At 35.4% G+C, this 16,616-nt stretch overlaps 1 protein-coding gene across 2 annotated transcripts in view; it reads right to left on the bottom strand.

The window, feature by feature from the left end:
* Positions 1 to 16,616, bottom strand: part of Dmxl1 (Dmx like 1) — a 101,553-nt gene that overhangs the window by 21,138 nt on the left and 63,799 nt on the right. Inside the window, exons 29-34 of one of the 2 annotated variants that reach the window (XM_048334290.1) lie at positions 13,971 to 14,149; positions 13,103 to 13,239; positions 10,927 to 11,012; positions 9,324 to 9,525; positions 7,478 to 7,595; positions 2,580 to 2,642 (exon numbers count right to left, since the gene is read on the bottom strand). In XM_048334290.1, coding sequence (XP_048190247.1) covers positions 2,580 to 2,642; positions 7,478 to 7,595; positions 9,324 to 9,525; positions 10,927 to 11,012; positions 13,103 to 13,239; positions 13,971 to 14,149 — 785 coding nt within the window. The remainder of the gene's footprint in view (positions 1 to 2,579; positions 2,643 to 7,477; positions 7,596 to 9,323; positions 9,526 to 10,926; positions 11,013 to 13,102; positions 13,240 to 13,970; positions 14,150 to 16,616) is intronic. The other variant, XM_048334291.1, reaches the window with a different exon arrangement.

Raw genomic sequence — 16,616 nt, 5'->3', positions numbered from 1 at the left:
ACAGTTTATCCACTGGGCAGAACAAAATATCTTTATATCTACCAGAAGTTAGATTTGGTGGTGGGAGTATTAAGTTACATCTATGCTGGCTACATTTATTTTGCTAGTGGACCTGTAGGGAGTGAAAAAGAGACTGAAAACTAAAATTTACTATAATTTATTAAAAAGCAATTACAAAGTAGTTTTAGGTTAACTTGAGGTCTGTGCTTTCTTCACCCATGTTTAATTGCTTAGATATAGCCATAAAGGGTTGAGTTTAGACAGATCTGGAGATACTCAAGATAAGTGCAATGTAGGAAGCACAGAGAGAGGAGGCTGAGGACATTTGAAAATGACTGCGCATATTGATAGATCACAGGGTCTAAGCTACTTGAGAAAGGAGACCAAAATTTAATATTGGACAACACGACTGACTGCAAGGGAAGATTAGGCAGTATTTATTGACTGAAACAATTCCTGGCATTAAAGCAGAACCCATTCTGTTCACTGCAGATCCCTGGGAGTCCGCCTTCCAGGAACAGACTTCACTCTTTGGCACGCTTCCTTAAGTATTGTCATTAACAATGCTAAGGTTCACTTCATAAACACATCATACTAAATAGGTGCACTGGGGAGAATATGTTCAGGTATTTTGGAAGACAAACTGTCCCCAGATCCACAATTTGGCCACTAATGCAGGCTTTCATAAGTATTCCTAATTCAAATGATTCCTTAGCAAATGCTGTAACAGGACAGTGGAAGATCAACAAAACCCAAGCCATAGTAAAATTTAGAACACAAACTAGGCTATCTGCCATGCATAATATTTAGTTCCATCTATTATCCAACATACATTACTTCTCCTGTTCTACCATGACCTCTTTTTTGTATGCATTTAATATAATCCTAGAAATATTACAGAATAGAAGACATCCTCTTTTGTTGATTAAATACACATTAGTAAATCTATTACTTGTCCTCATCCACTTCTATAAACCATGAACAAAGACTAGAATTATTTGGATAGTTGCTTAAAAGAAACCCTGGGGAAATATGGCACAGTGTGTGAAGATTAAGAATAAAGCACAGTAAATGAGAGTAGCTGTTAGGGTGAGTGGCAGGGTGATCTGTTTTTGAGGGAATAGGCAGAAATTTCATGGTCTCCTTTCCTACTTTCTATGTTGATCTAATTATACTGATTAAAAATAGCTAAGTAGTTCTTTAGAATATGTTCTCCAGGTAAATCTAACTTTATTTGGAAACTGTATATAAACAAGTGTGATTGTTAGAACCAAAATGGTAACATTAAGCAAATATCCCAGCCTTCCCTTATAAGACTGTGACAAACAGAATGACTATGTTTTAATGTAGCATGGACATGATTTAAAAAATAAATGGTGCTGTTCCCCAGTGGCTCATGCCTGCAATCCTACCTACTCAGGAAGCTGAGATCTGAGGATTGCAGTTCAAAGCCAGACCAGGCAGGAAAGTCCATGAGACTATTATCTCCAAATAACCACCAGAAAATGAGAAGTGGCACTATGGCTCAAAGTGGTAGAATGCAAGCCTTACATGAAAAAGTTTAGGGACAGTGCCCAGGCCCCGAGTTTAAGCCCCACGACTGACAATAAAACACTTACAAACAAATAAAAATATAATGTTGTAATTATTAACACTGTAAAAGCAGCATTAAAAGCAAAGTCTTTGGGACAAGAATGCCTAATAGCTTGTAGAAAATAATTAGTGATCAATATCCAAGCAAAGAAAATTTTAAATTAAAAATTTAATTAAGAATTTGAATATTTTCTCAAAACAAAAAATTAGACCATTTCAAAATATAGACCACATATATTTATTTTATCAAATATAATATATACTTGATATGAATTTATTTTAAAATAATTGAACAGAATTATTTCTTCTATTTTACCAAAAGATTCCTTTAGGAAAGACTAAGAAGTAGCATTAGTATACTTATAAAGAAAACTCTTTTCAATTACTTAAAAAATTAAACAAGAAAAGAAAAACTTCTGAGCAATTTCCTGCTTAAAGATCACTCTGCCTGTGAGATTAAAAAATTAAATATGAAAGTCATATTTCAATGTACATAAAATCTAAGAATTTTTCATGTTTGTACAAATCCTCATCCTTCCTACTTTGGTTCTCAAGCACTCTGAGTACATACTATGTATAGGTATTGTACTATATGGTACTCCTCCCAGCAAAACAAATCCTGTATTTCTTAGGAAATAATATTATAGGAGAAATTCTAACTTCTAAAATAATACTGGCAGAAATGGAACAATGTTCTATACTTTTATTCCTTCTAGTGTAATCATATTTACTAAGAACTTTAGTTGTATTTTCTCAGAAAATTCTGTAGCCAGCACAGAATACATTCAACTCCCTTTGAAACTGCATTCTTTTATATGACAGAGAATCATTTTTATGACTCCAATATTTAATTTGTTAAAATAAAAGAACTTGATGGAATAATATTGTTAATTCTACTGAAAACAAAATCAAGTAAAGAACTAAAATGCAATTTTTTGTTCTGGTTAAGAACGCAATTTCAAGTTTCAGTTGAATGATATTGGTACCTTATTGATGTTTGGCTCCTCCATCACAGAATTTTTGATGATTTCACTGTTGTCCTCTAATGACTTCATCAAGAAAGAATAATCACATGACAAACAGTAAAAGATGAGATATAACATGCAGAACAGTAGGGATATCTTTTAAAGTTATATTTTTGACAAAATTTACTAAAAAAGAATAAAGAGCTGAATTCCTGTTCTTAAATTTCATATATCATAGAAAAGTATATGTGAGAGTGTATGGAGAGGGGTTGAGAAATTAATAGCTCAAAAGTAATTAACTACCAATATATAAGTATATATATATATGTCTTTTACTACTTAAAAAATTTTACTCACTTATTTTGAATGTTGGCAGCAAAATTCAACCTGTTAAAGGTAGAGTCTAAGGTACTTTATATTTAAAAAGTCAGAGCTACTGGTGCCAGAGTACAATATTAAAAACCAAAGTCATATTTTCTTCTATTATTTCCACAATGCATGACGCTTCAGGAAAACCTCCCAATGAGAAATTTTCAGTTTTTATCTAATTCTCCCTGCTGATGTTGTCACAAACATCAAAAGTAGATTAAAGCACATATCCTTTATCAGAGGGGATTTGATAATTCTCTGAGATTTTCCCCACAAAATGAGAAAGGGAAGGAAGTGGTTACAAAGATAGACAGTGTCAGGTCTACTCATTTTGGAATGGCTCAGATAGTCTATCTCCTCATCTGTCATTTCCAGATAAATACAACCAGGGAAGGCATTTTATTTTTAAAGTATATATACAATAGTAAGCTATACTATATATGAAAAGAAAATAAAGACACATCAGGATTTTAAGGTATGCTGAAGGAATAAAGCCAGATAGGGAAAAGATGAAATTTCATTCTAGAGCACATAAAGGAATAATGAATCAGAAGTAGTAGTAAATATTCCCCATCACCTCCCACCCAAAATATAGCTGTTTTATGGCTATCTCATAATTGGCTAAAAAGCACAATGACTTCAAAATAATCATCAATTTATAAAAACAAGAGATCAAAGGTAATTTTGTTAATACCACCAACAGGCTACTCAACTTTCTAGTAGATAGTAAATAATTTTATAACAACTCTATAACAATAAAGTTCTACTTAAGACCATTTATTGTACCACATAAAAATGTTCATTTCACAATCCCTTTACAAAAAGTTACTTTAAGAGTATCATTATATCAAGCAGTAACAACAAATTTCTCATAACCACTACTGATTAGCCAGTGTTTAAGAAAGTTAAATCTATCAATCAAAAAAGATATGAGCTAGACACTGGTGACTCATGCCTATAATCTTAGATATTCAGGAGGATGAGAGCTGAGGATCATGGTTTGAAGCCAGCCCAGGCAGGAAAGTCCATGAGACTATCTTTAGTTAAGCACCAAAAAAAAAAAAAAAAAAAAAAAAAAAAAAAAGGTGGAAGTGGGGGTGTGCCTTAAGTGGTACAGCATTGCTCTTGAGCAAAAAATCTCAGTGACAGAGCCTAGGCATGCGTTCAAGACCTCGGACCAGCATTATTTTTTTTAAAATTTATTTGTTTATTAATTGAACACAAATTTTTTGACAAGATGTTGTGCAAACAGGGTACAGTTACATAGTAGGGCAGCACGTACATTTCTTGTGATATCTTACGTCCTGTTTTTCTATCTCTTCTCTAGGTCAGGTAGACATATATACAATGTATCAAGAACATATACAGTAGCCACATGGCCACGCCCAAGAAAGTTCACCTTGGGCTTTAAATGTAATGTCCATATTAGACCATATGTCGACAGTAGTCTTATATGAACGTACATACCTAGCTTTTGAGCTATTGTATTCCCCTGAGAGGTCAATTTTTGACCTTTAAATGTTGAGTAATTGGTTTTAGTTACATACTGTTGGGTCACTGCCCCAATCCTATGGGGAATACTATTTGACAAGCAGTTTTTGTTTCACAGACTTGGTCTCTACTGTCTCTGTCTCCCTTTGTTAACAGTCATATATCAGGGAGATCATGCCCCTTTGTTTTCTGTGTTCTAGGCTTGTCTCGCTCAACATTATTTGTTCGAGTTCTGACCATTTCCCTGCGAATAACAATATTTCACCACTCCTAATCGCTATGTAGTATTCCATTGTGTATAAGTACCATATTTTTTGGATCCATTCGTCTGTGGAGGGGCATCTGGGTTGTTTCCATATTTTGGCTATTGTGAATTGTGCCGCGATAAACATGGAAGTACAAATGTCTTTTTGATATCTTGGGGTTTGCTGTTTAGGATAGATGCCTAGGAGTGGTATGGCTGGGTCACAGGGTAGGTCTATATTGAGCTTTTTGAGAAACCTCCATACTATTCTCCAAAGTGGTTGTACTAATTTGCATTCCCACCAACAATGGAGAAGGGTTCCTCTTTCCCCGCACCCCCTCCAGCATTTGTTGTTGCCTGAGTTCAGAGTATAGGCCATTCTAACTAGGGTGAGGTGGTATCTCAGGGTTGTTTTTATTTGCATTTCCTTTACTACCAGGGATGTTGAGCATTTCCTCATGTGTATATCTTCTCTTGTGAAGTCTCTCTTTAGCTCCTTTGCCCATTTCCTAATAGGTTTATTGGGCTTGGAGGGGCTTAGTTTTTTGAGTTCTCTGTAGATGACAGATATCAGGCCTTTGTAGGACCAGCATTATTAAAAAAAAAAAAAAGTTGGCAGTAAGGAGTTGAAATAGATACTTTGCAGATAAAAAAGTAAAAGTTAGCGAAAAATTACTAGTTACAAAGCTGTTCATGAATAGTTCATGTTTTTGAACCTACGTATACAATAAGTATACAAAATCAGGTTCATGTTTTTGTTTAAGGCAATTACAGTAAAAATAATTTTAAAATTGTCTGAATTTCTAAAGAAGCTGAATAAATAACAAATAGGTACTCATTATCTGCTATTCTTCTGCTCTCTGGCTTGGCTACAGTACTCTGCTCCCTAATGATTCTATTTCCTGAAATCACCTAAACAAAAGTTTCACATTCATTAGAGAAAGCACAGTAACAAGAAAAAGAAAACTTTTTGTGTGTGTCAGTCCTGGGGCTTGAACTCAGGGCCTGAGCACTGTCCCTGGCTTCTTTTTGCTCAAGGCTAGCACTCTACCACTTTAGCCACAGCACCATTGTTGACTTTTTTTTATATATGTGGTGCTGAGGAACCGAACCCAGGTCTTCACGTATACAAGGCAAGCACTCCATCACCAGGCCATATTCCTAGCCCCAAACATTCTTTATACAGAACAATAACACAACAATGCTTTGTGTATGATATCAGGATGCTGTAAGTTATAATAAATTATTGCAGGCAAAGCCATATTTCAAATAAAATGGGGAAAATTACTTTTCCAGTGAACATACCCTCGTAAGTCTTTTACTTCTAGAGTTGTAACACATTAAGGAATAATGTATTTATCCAAACATTTTCTTGAACTGTTTTAATGTTAATTCACACACTAAATATTGTTTTAATGAAGTTAAATAAATGAAATACTCTCAGATTTCCCAGATTTCAATATAATACCAAGAGATACGAATCTCTTGTCCAAAGTCTTTTAAATCAGCTAGATTATTACATATTTTGCTTCCTGGTGTGGTCAATTTGAATGAATGAACAAAATCAGGCAAATAGTAAATAATAAGACACCCAGTTGCCTAATACAAATCAGTACTTAAATGCAGAGACAACAAAGTATGTGTGAGACGATAGTTTATATGTGTGCATAGGTGTAGTTTTCCTTTTATTCAAAGTGTGAAATCATCTTGCTTTATGCTTGCCTATTGTGAAGGCATCTACTTCCTTATTTCCCCCACTGAAGTATATCTTCTGGTTTTCCTCCTACTTGAAAAATAGCAAAACTTGCTTTCAGAAGAGTACTGTGCTACTCAAAATGTGGTTCACAGGCCAGCTGCCAGTTTTGGACTCTTTGTTATTGATTCATGGAAGATTATCGACTATATAACTATGTCCACTTTTTAGATTATCTGCTATTTTTAGTGGCAAAGCTTTTCAATTAAGAAAGCGAGACCTTCATTTACATTCAGATGCAAGTTCCCCATATTACTAGACTGGTATTTTTTAAAACTGAACAAAATGACAAAAAAGTTACAATTGTGATAATAATATTGAGATAATCAGTCTGCTACAATATAATTATTAGTCTGTAAAATTTCAATTACTTAAAACTAATCCATACAAAGGTAAGAAAATGTACATTAAGAAAGTATCTTCACATCCCAAATACAGTCAACCAGTTTGTCTGCCTCCCTCCCTCCCTCTCTCAGTTTCTTGTCAGTAGCCAGATTTGAACTCTGGGCCTTGTGCTCTAACTTGACTTTTTCTGTTCACCATTAGTACTCTACCCTTTGAGTGGTTCCAGTTCCAGCTTTTTGTTGGTTTACTAAAGATAAGAGTTTTGTCTGCCTGTGTTGGCTTCAAACCTCGAACCTCAGATCTTAGTCTTCTGCACAGCTATTATTATAGGCATGAGCTACCAGCACCTGATCCTAATTTCAATTAAACTCCTAAGACATCTTTTTACTATCACTTGAACATAATAGGAAATGTCACTTACACAATTGTTCAAAACGTTTCAAAAAACAAGAAATAAGATACAGAATCTTATTTTAAACAATATACACTTGAGAAGTCTCAAGCATATCTAATCACAATAAATTAGACTGAATCCATTCCTTTCTTTTGAATCATTTTTCTAATCATTAACTGCATATGGTTATAACATAGAAATGGTTTTCAAAGTCTGTAAAATACATCTCATCATTACAGTCATATAAAAGATATGAATAATAAAATACTAACATTTTAGCTTATAAAATTTAATCAAATGTTAAAGTTTTTGGTCATACTGACCTCATTCAGACATCGTTTCTTTGTGAATATATTTCTAATAAAGGTTTCTTGAACTTCTTCCTGCTTCACCAAATACTGCCAAAGCCTCTTCACAGACAGTGCTAGATGATGTTTAGATCTACGAGGGATAGTAAATTAAATTATATGCTTCGAGATTTCTGACTTACGTGACAAGTCCTTGGTACTATACCAATGTTTGCTGCAATGAAGGAGAATCATACTGTCATCCAGTGGAGCAGCTCACAAGCTTTGTCTTAAAGGATCGAAGAGTAAGTAAATATTTTAGGTGCTATAAATCATATGGTTTCTATTATAACCACAAAACTGCCAGTATATTGGGAAAAGTAGCCATACAGCCCTGATGCAAAATGCTCCCAAAATATGAACTGTTAAGTCCCTGACATGGCACTCAAAAAGTTGCTTTCAGGGGCTGGGGATATGGCCTAGTGGCAAGAGTGCCTGCCTCATATACATGAGGCCCTGGGTTCGATTCCCCAGCACCACATATACAGAAAATGGCCAGAAGTGGCGCTGTGGCTCAAGTGGCAGAGTGCTAGACTTGAGCAAAAAGAAGCCAGGGACAGTGCTCAGGCCCAGAGTCCAAGCCCCAGGACTGGCCAAAAAAAAAAAAAAAAAAAGTTGCTTTCAGATTTTGGAGCACTTTGGATTTTTGATTAGGGATGGTCCACTGTTAAAAGTCTACAAAAATATCCCCAAATCCCAAGTCTTTTGGGTAAGGATATCCAGCCAGTAATATGCAAACGAGAAGTATGGATATGATAAAACAAACCAACAAAAACCTTTATTTTCCAGTGCAAGAGCAAGAGGGCTAGATTTGGCTAGTGGCTGGCCATTGTTTGATGACCCCTACCTAAGACAGACACAGGATGTTCTAGGCTTCCTAGAAGTGGATCAGAAGCAGAGGTACTCAAAAGTGTTTTCTGTAGATCTACTTTCAGGTTGTCTAATGTTTTATAATTATTATTATGTCTTAAAAGATTTTATCTAGTTTTCATGATAATTTAAGAAGTAGGGCCTCAAAATATGATTTTATAATAACATTTTGGCCAAATGACCTAATGTACCTTTTACAGTTTTTAATTCCGTAGTGACACAAATGCAGGTATTCTATTCAGTGTACATTATGTAAAAATTAAACTATGTAACTTGAGGATAGAAATGGAAAAGGGGACAATAGGGGAGACATACTGTATACATAACCTGACATAGAATTTTATTTGTACAACTTCTAAATAATTATTTTTAATCCATAGAAGTGTTTTCTATAGACACATAATATTCCACAAACTCTGTCATTAATCAGCAGTGAATTGACTTGAGTAACAGCATCGACTATAACACTAAGCCACTAAACACTGCTTAGATTTTGTGGCACAACTTCCTAGAGGAAGCAATTATTACACTGATTTGCCTTTGCTTCAAAGTTTCTTTTCTATGGAAAGCAAAACACTTGCTGAATGGCTATAATATTCCTCTACCAAAGTATCGATAAACTATGGCCCAGATGCCAAATAGGACATGCCTTATTATTTTCAAAGAATAAAGTTTAATAGACCAAGTTACCTTTGTTATATATTGTCTATGGTTGTCTTAATTCTACATTGGCAGAGTTAAACAGGCAGGAGAAGGAAGATCCTCAAAGCCTAAAGTATTTACTCTCTGCACCCTTAAGGAAAGCTTGCTAACCTCTGTAGTACAACATTACACAAAGCCACAGGTTAGACCAACAACTGAAAATTAAACATGTTTCTTAAGAATATGTATTTAACTACCACCTGATTTAGTAAAGTTTCCACTTAATAACAGTATCTACAGGAAAACATACTTGAAAGGAGTATTTGTAGGTTCCAGTAAAGCTTTGTGGCGGAGAATTGCAGGACCTGCAGACAAACTCTCTTCAGAGGTATGACTTGAGATATAGTTTTGAGGTGGTCCACCATGAATTTCAAGACGTCGAAGAAGAACCTGTTCCCAACACTGTAGAGTTTTTAGAACTGCATGACAAAGAGGTGAACTGACTGGAAGTTCTGAAAAGATAAAATACAAGCAAATCAGTTATTTTCTACAGGAAAATGCTATATTCAGTGGTCAGAATCTTGAGATAGGGGGCTAACTGCACTTTAGTATGGAGAAGTGGGCATAGACTATAGTAGATTGAAAATAAGATGTCATAAATCTGTATAAACATTTGAACATTATTACTGCCTTTGACTTTAAAATAAAATGTACCTAATGATTATGAAAACATATGTGCAAAGAAAATTACTTGAAACTATATCAGTCCAAAGGCTAGGAAGGCAAAAATTAATTGCTTTCACTTTGAATCAGTTCTGTGTGTCAGAACTGATGTTTATAACTGTAAAATTTGCTTAGAAAATGAAAAAAAAACTTTTGTAAAAAGTTAAATAAGGGTTTGTCCAAAAGGAAATGTATTTTTTTTTCTGGAGAAGTCAAATTTGGAGTCTTTATTAAAAGGCTGGTGACTACATGATGGACTTTTGTCTCAAAGACCAGCAGCCAGCAAATATACTTCACACTGTTAGGAAATTGAGCCATGAAGACCAGAGAGGAAAGAAAGAAAGAGCAAAAACAATACCAACAATTGAGCTCCAGTGGAGAGCTGAAGTGGGATGCCATGGTGACCAGAGAAGAGCCAGGAGACAAGACACAAATACAGAGACACATGGCATGGTATGTCAGAAATATACTCTTTATCTGACCTATGTAACAATATCCTAATAAAACATTAAGAATATTTTTTTAAAAGTTAAATAATATTTTCCATGAAACTCAGCACTTTTTTTACCTGTCCCCTTTCATACTTCTAATCCCACTTTCAACTTTTAATTATTTCTGCCTCCCCATATCTAAATATGCTTACACTGTTAGTTCTTGTTTTGTTTTTTAGTTTTGGAAATGATATGCTGATTCATTATGATCGAACAGCATTCTTTCCACCTTTCCAACACCATCACATAAAATTTTTGGTTGATTTGTTACTGTTTATCTCATTAAACCTGTTCATTATACACATGAAAATACAGTTCTCCACTGAAAACTTCTAAAAAGGTAAAATATAAGTGAACCAGTTATTTCTGCAATGAAATGTTCTCTCCCATACAACCATTTCCTCCTTTGAAGTTAGTAACTATGTTCTAGGTCTGCTTAGTTTCTCTATGTTCACCATTATGAAATCCCAAAACACTGGAAAAGATGATAAAATTTCACTATCGTTAACCACATCAGTTCAGTGTCTCTGATTTCAGCCATTGTCCTCTTCATGCACCTAACATTATAATACACACATTTAAAGGCGATTTCTTTGGTTAAAAGAAACATGTCTCTTACTATAGGAAGTCATTTAATTTTTACTTCAATATTTAAACCAAATCAATAGCACCATTAATTCATCTAAAGATATTTATTACCTGCAAGATCATGACCTGCAGAGGGATAGAAAGTCTTCAAATTGTTGAGCACCAACTGTACCATAGCCAATCGCATCAAAGACCAACTACAAATAAAACAAAGGTAACTTAATTAAAGATTTACCAAGAGATTTGTAGGAAGATGCGACCCTTTCATCCCACAACTTCACTTCTGGGAATTAACTCTGAAGATATACATAAATACATATATACATATATATACACATACACACACACACAGAAAATGATATACACATGCAGTTATTCATGCCAGCATTACCCACAATAGCACAGTAATAAAAATATGGACCAAATTTCCATCTACCAGTAGAGTACTGGCTAAATAATTATAATTTTAAAGTATGGAATTTTAAGGTAACCCTAAAAGAGAAAGAAAGCTCTCTTAAGTGTTAATATGGAAAGAATAATAAGTTAAATAATTGTTAATTACATTTATTTTTAATAATTAAAAGCAAGTTTCAGACATTATGCATAGTATGTTCTTTTCTATGCAAGAAAATAGAAGAAAGCGGAGCACTGGCAGCTCATGCCTATAATCCCAGCTACCCAGGAGACTGAGACTGGAGGATTGAGGTTTGAAGCCAGACCAGGCAGAAAAGTTTGTGAGACTCCATCTTCAATTAACTAGAAAAATGCCTGACTGGTGGCAAGATTCAAATGGTAAGAGTACCAACCCTGAAGAAGAAAGCCAAACAAAAGCATGAGGCCTTGAGTTCAAGAACAGTACTGGCACAAAGCAAGAAAATAATGGGAGAAAGGGAGGAAGGGGAAATAAAATTATATAGATGTATATATTTATTTTTCCAACCAGACAGCCAGAAAATAATAAAGTAGTTATCTGCAGAAGCTATAAGGAAAAAAATCTATGTGGAATATACAAAAATACAAAATTTTTAATTTCACATTTCTATACTCTAATGTATGTTTTAAGAAGCAAGCAATCAGGGAGACTGGGTAAGCTTGATAGGTGCTTACATAGTACACATGCAGGAAAATATCGTAATAAAATTCTCCTTGTACAACGAATATATGCTAATACAAAATCTTAAGTAATTTAAAAAGTTTTTTTATTTCCATTTCTCTTTCATTTCAAGTGGAACACATTTCTTAAAGTATGGACTTTTGTTTTTTAATTGTGTTAAAGTTTACCATTATTATTATTATTTGCAATAAGCACCAGAATCTATCTCCATCTTATTTGCAACCATCTCCAGCATCTAACTTCTTTCATCTTGCTGAACTGAAATCTACATTAATTCAACAATTAACTACCCTCTTCCCTCTAGTCCTGTCCTTGGCAACTGACATTTCACTTTATCCCCAGTGCATCAACAAGAACCATACAAAATCTTTTGGGACTGGCTTTTCTTCACTTAGCATAATGTCTTCAAGGCTCATCCTTGTTGAACCATGTGTTAGGATCTCCCTTCCTCCCTCCCTCCCTCCCTCCCTTCGTGCCAGTATGAGGGCTTAAAGTATGGACCTTAACTTTATCAGGGCTGATCCTCTACCACTTGAGCCTTGGCTCTACATTGGCTTTTTGGTGATTAACTGGAAATAAAAATCTCAGACTTTGCCTCGGCTGGCTTCAAACCACAATTCTCAGATCTCACACACACACGAGTAGCTAGTAATGCAGGTATGAGCCATTGGCATCGGGTACTTACTACTGTCTTGTGTATTATTGTTCTACTAAAGACATTAGATTCTGTAGACTGAAATAATTTATTTTAGGGCCAAATGGCAAAGCATAATTGGAACGCAAGATTTGTGGGAAAGAAAATGAAAATCTATTTATCAATAATCAAAAATTGAGAAATTAGGGCCTGGGAATATGGCCTAGTGGTAGAGTGCCTGCCTTACATACATGAAGCCCTGGGTTCAATTCCTCAGCACTACATACAGAAAAAGCCAGAAGTGGCACTTGGCTCAAGTGGTAGAGTGCTAGCCTTGAGCAGAAAGAAGCCAGGGACAGTGCTCAGGCCCTTAGTTCAAGCCCCAGGACTGGCAAAAAAATTTGAGAAATTACTAAGGAATTTACAATTTCAATTACATAAATGTTGAGTTGCATTATAATTCATCAATAAGTAATTTCACATGTATAAACATTATGTAGGCCATAATGATTTTTAAAAGGTTATAAAATATTTCATACCTATATGAATTTGAATTAGAATGCTCTTGAAGGTGAAAATCTGAAGCTAAGGCATCATCGTTATCATCATCATCATCACTTTCCAGACTCTCCTCTGAGTCATATTCTGGTCTACTTTGGGAAGGGGGTAGAAAAGGCTGAAACAAAAAAAGTTATGCAGTTTACCTAAACATCTGATTTAATACATTCAAGTAGAAAGACATGTGGATGATTTGAAAAGCTGAATCTAAACAGAAAGCAGAGAAGTCATACAGGGCAGGACCAAGTTTTGGAGTCTAAGCATGTGATCATAAAGGGAGAAATCTTGCACATTTCTGCCGTAATGGAAAAGAGCAGCGGGGGTTAGGGAGGGAATACTGGAACAGAAGAGAGCAGAAAAGAAAAAAAATAAGGAGATTCAGAATAGACTGAAAGAAACGGTCTTTGATAGGAATTATTCTTTCTCCACTTTTGGAGGAATTAGGATGGGAATAAGTGTAGGCTGCATTACTTATAGCGTTCTGATGCAATGATGAGAGACTGGTGTGATTCTGCTAATAGTGACTTCAGAGTAAGATAAGACCTTGAGTTCAAGCTCCAGTACTGGCACATTAAAAACAAAACAAAACAAACAAACACCTCCCCAACAAAAACCAAACATATCAACCAGACAAACAAGCAAATGCATGCCTTAAGTACTAACTGCATATATGACCAAAATTATCTTGCAGCTGTTTTATTTTCCGCATCAAAATATGGCCTGATACAAATGAAAAGTCTCTAAACCCAAGTGGGGAAATATTTGGAAGCACCAATAATTAGAATTGTTTTAAGTTCCTTCATTTCCATTTAGCCATGAAGACATTGAACTGGATAGGACTTTTATTACCTTGGCTATGAAATAGTCCCAGATACTGAGTTCAGGGGGGATGAACTTTTCTTTAACTGCCAGTGACTCTTGGTTTACTGGTGGTGAGGATGAGGTCAGAAGAGATGATTCTCTGCAAGATGCTTTTGACGGCCTAAAATGTTTGTTTTGTTTTTCTCCTTCTTCCACTAGTGAGGAAACTAATTAGGAAAAAAAAGCATTATTAAAGTATTATCTTCATTATACTTATCTCATCTGCCTTCATACAAAATCTAAGGCCAACTTCAATTAAGTACATAACAAAAGGCTAAGATAGGATTATAGTAGGTAAGACAAAAATTGCTTTGTAGACCAACTTGTGCTTTTATATCTAATTTCTCCAGCTTTTTGGATGCTGACTTATCTGTCTGTTGTCTATGTGAGATAATAATATATAGTATTTGCCTACACATCAGTCCTAATTTAGCTATGATCAGGATAGGAAATTTTACAAATCCTTATTCTTTGGGAGTATTGCAGGGAGAAAAGGATGCTGAGGAATGAACCTAGGGCCTCATACAAGCTAATAAGCATTTCTACATTATTAAGTCAGCAGTTCCCTGTATGTTACCCTTGAACACTAATGACAGAAGCATTTAAAAAAGCATTTAAAAAGTCACAAATACTTTTAATAACACTAAGTCACAAGAGGCAAATCACCTGTACAGAACAGAGAATTTTGCAGGCACAGGCATGATCTGCTAAACTTTACAAACAGTTCACATTAAGGCACATCAACATTTTCAGTCAATGGTCCCAATCAGATTTTACTTACCACCTAACAGGATGCAAATATTCGCGCTGTAATACAATTTTGTTTTGTTTAAAGCTATTTAGCTTGTAAATTCAACATACACACATATTAAGCTCTACCAATTTAACTTGGCTGTATCAGAATACAACTGTTTTCAATAGGCTGGTTACATATGTTGACACATTCTAAAACTGAAGTGAAGAGAAGGCTGGATAAAGAGTTTATGAATTAGAACAGGGTAGGGAGAGGGCAAAAAGTGTCTAAGAAGACTGAAAGCATGCATACGGAAGGCAGACAGATCCAAGTCTCAATGTATGCTTCTTAGCTGCTCTGATGCATAGAAATGATCTCTAAAAGTAGGCTTCAGTGTAGTGTCTCAGTGGAAGACTAGTAGACAAAAACACCTTCCTCCTGAGAAACCCCTCCTCACCCTTACCACCTCTGCACTGTGGCTTTCTTGGAGCTATGGAAATGACTCCCAAAAGAGCTTAGAGGGGAAATGAGAGGTGTTTCACAAACTTCATCTAAGGAACAGGAATGGAAAATGCAGAGATAAGAAATACACTGCAGCTTTTTATCATCTTTCTCTGTATTACTTCACTTGTTACTTTGAACAAATTATTCCCACTAAAATTAAAATCCAAGAAGAGAAAGGTTACTAAACTAGCATTTATTGTTTCAGTTTACCACTTAATGTTGATTCAATTTTTTTTTTTTTTTTTTTTTTTTAGTACTGGGATTTGAAGTGAAGGCATTGAGCTTTTAGGGCAAATACTCTTATCACTTCAGGCATGCCTCTAGCTCATCTTGCTTTAGCTTTTTAGACAAGTTTTTGCCCAGGATTTGTCTCAGACCACTCTCCTACCTAGCTAGGATTACACCAGAGTAGGACCCTGTCTGTCTTGCTAGTTGAGATGGAGGTCTCACTAACTTGCTAGCCTAGTCTGGAATTGCTACCCCCTGACCTTCCCTCCAGACTAAATTGCATGGCATTTGCTGGCATGTCTGGGCCGTCAAAGGAGACACAAGGAAATCAATATTCTGTGCCTACATTTAAATGTCAGTGGAATTCCCTCATTTTCGACTTCTCAATTTAATGGAGCCTATCAGTGGGAGTCCTAGGGAGTGTGCCAAAGAGCACAATAGACGCCAGGCAGCATGTATCATCCTATACCTTCCAATTAACCCAAAATTGTAAGGAGAGAAAGAAAATTATTTAACTTAGGTTTAAAGCATTTTATGTTTAAAGAAATACAGACACGGGGGAAATAAAAGTCTAGTAAGTTTAAGATAAAACAGATTTCAAATTTGTTTCTTAGGTTGGGCAAGACAGTTCAACCTCAGTGCTCAGCCACTCAAGAAATATAAATACAATCAAGTTTCCCATCCACCAGGTATTTAAGTACAAAGTATAAAATGTACAAATGTATTCAAACGTAAGTCAACTATGAAAACAAACTCTTGAAGTTAAATTTAAAACATAATTTTACAAATAAATCTCAAAAATTCTAAAAAGGGGGCTGGGGATATAGCCTAGTGGCAAGAGTGCCTGCCTCAGATACACGAGGCCCTAGGTTCGATTCCCCAGCACCACATATACAGAAAACGGCCAGAAGCGGCGCTGTGGCTCAAGTGGCAGAGTGCTAGCCTTGAGCGGGAAGAAGCCAGGGACAGTGCTCAGGCCCTGAGTCCAAGGCCCAGGACTGGCCAAAAAAAAAAAAAAAAAAATTCTAAAAAGGAAAATATTTAAAAAGCTATGAACTAATGATATATATTTTTTTGCCAGTCCTGGGGCTTGAACTCAGGGCCCTCATGAGCACTGTCACTGGCTTCTTTTAGCTCAAGGCTAGCAACTCTACCTCTTGAGCCACAGT

The sequence above is a fragment of the Perognathus longimembris genome, chromosome 25 (genome assembly GCF_023159225.1).
Source record: "Perognathus longimembris pacificus isolate PPM17 chromosome 25, ASM2315922v1, whole genome shotgun sequence".
Lineage (NCBI taxonomy): Eukaryota > Metazoa > Chordata > Mammalia > Rodentia > Heteromyidae > Perognathus > Perognathus longimembris.
This window is presented reverse-complemented; position numbering and strand designations above follow the sequence as displayed.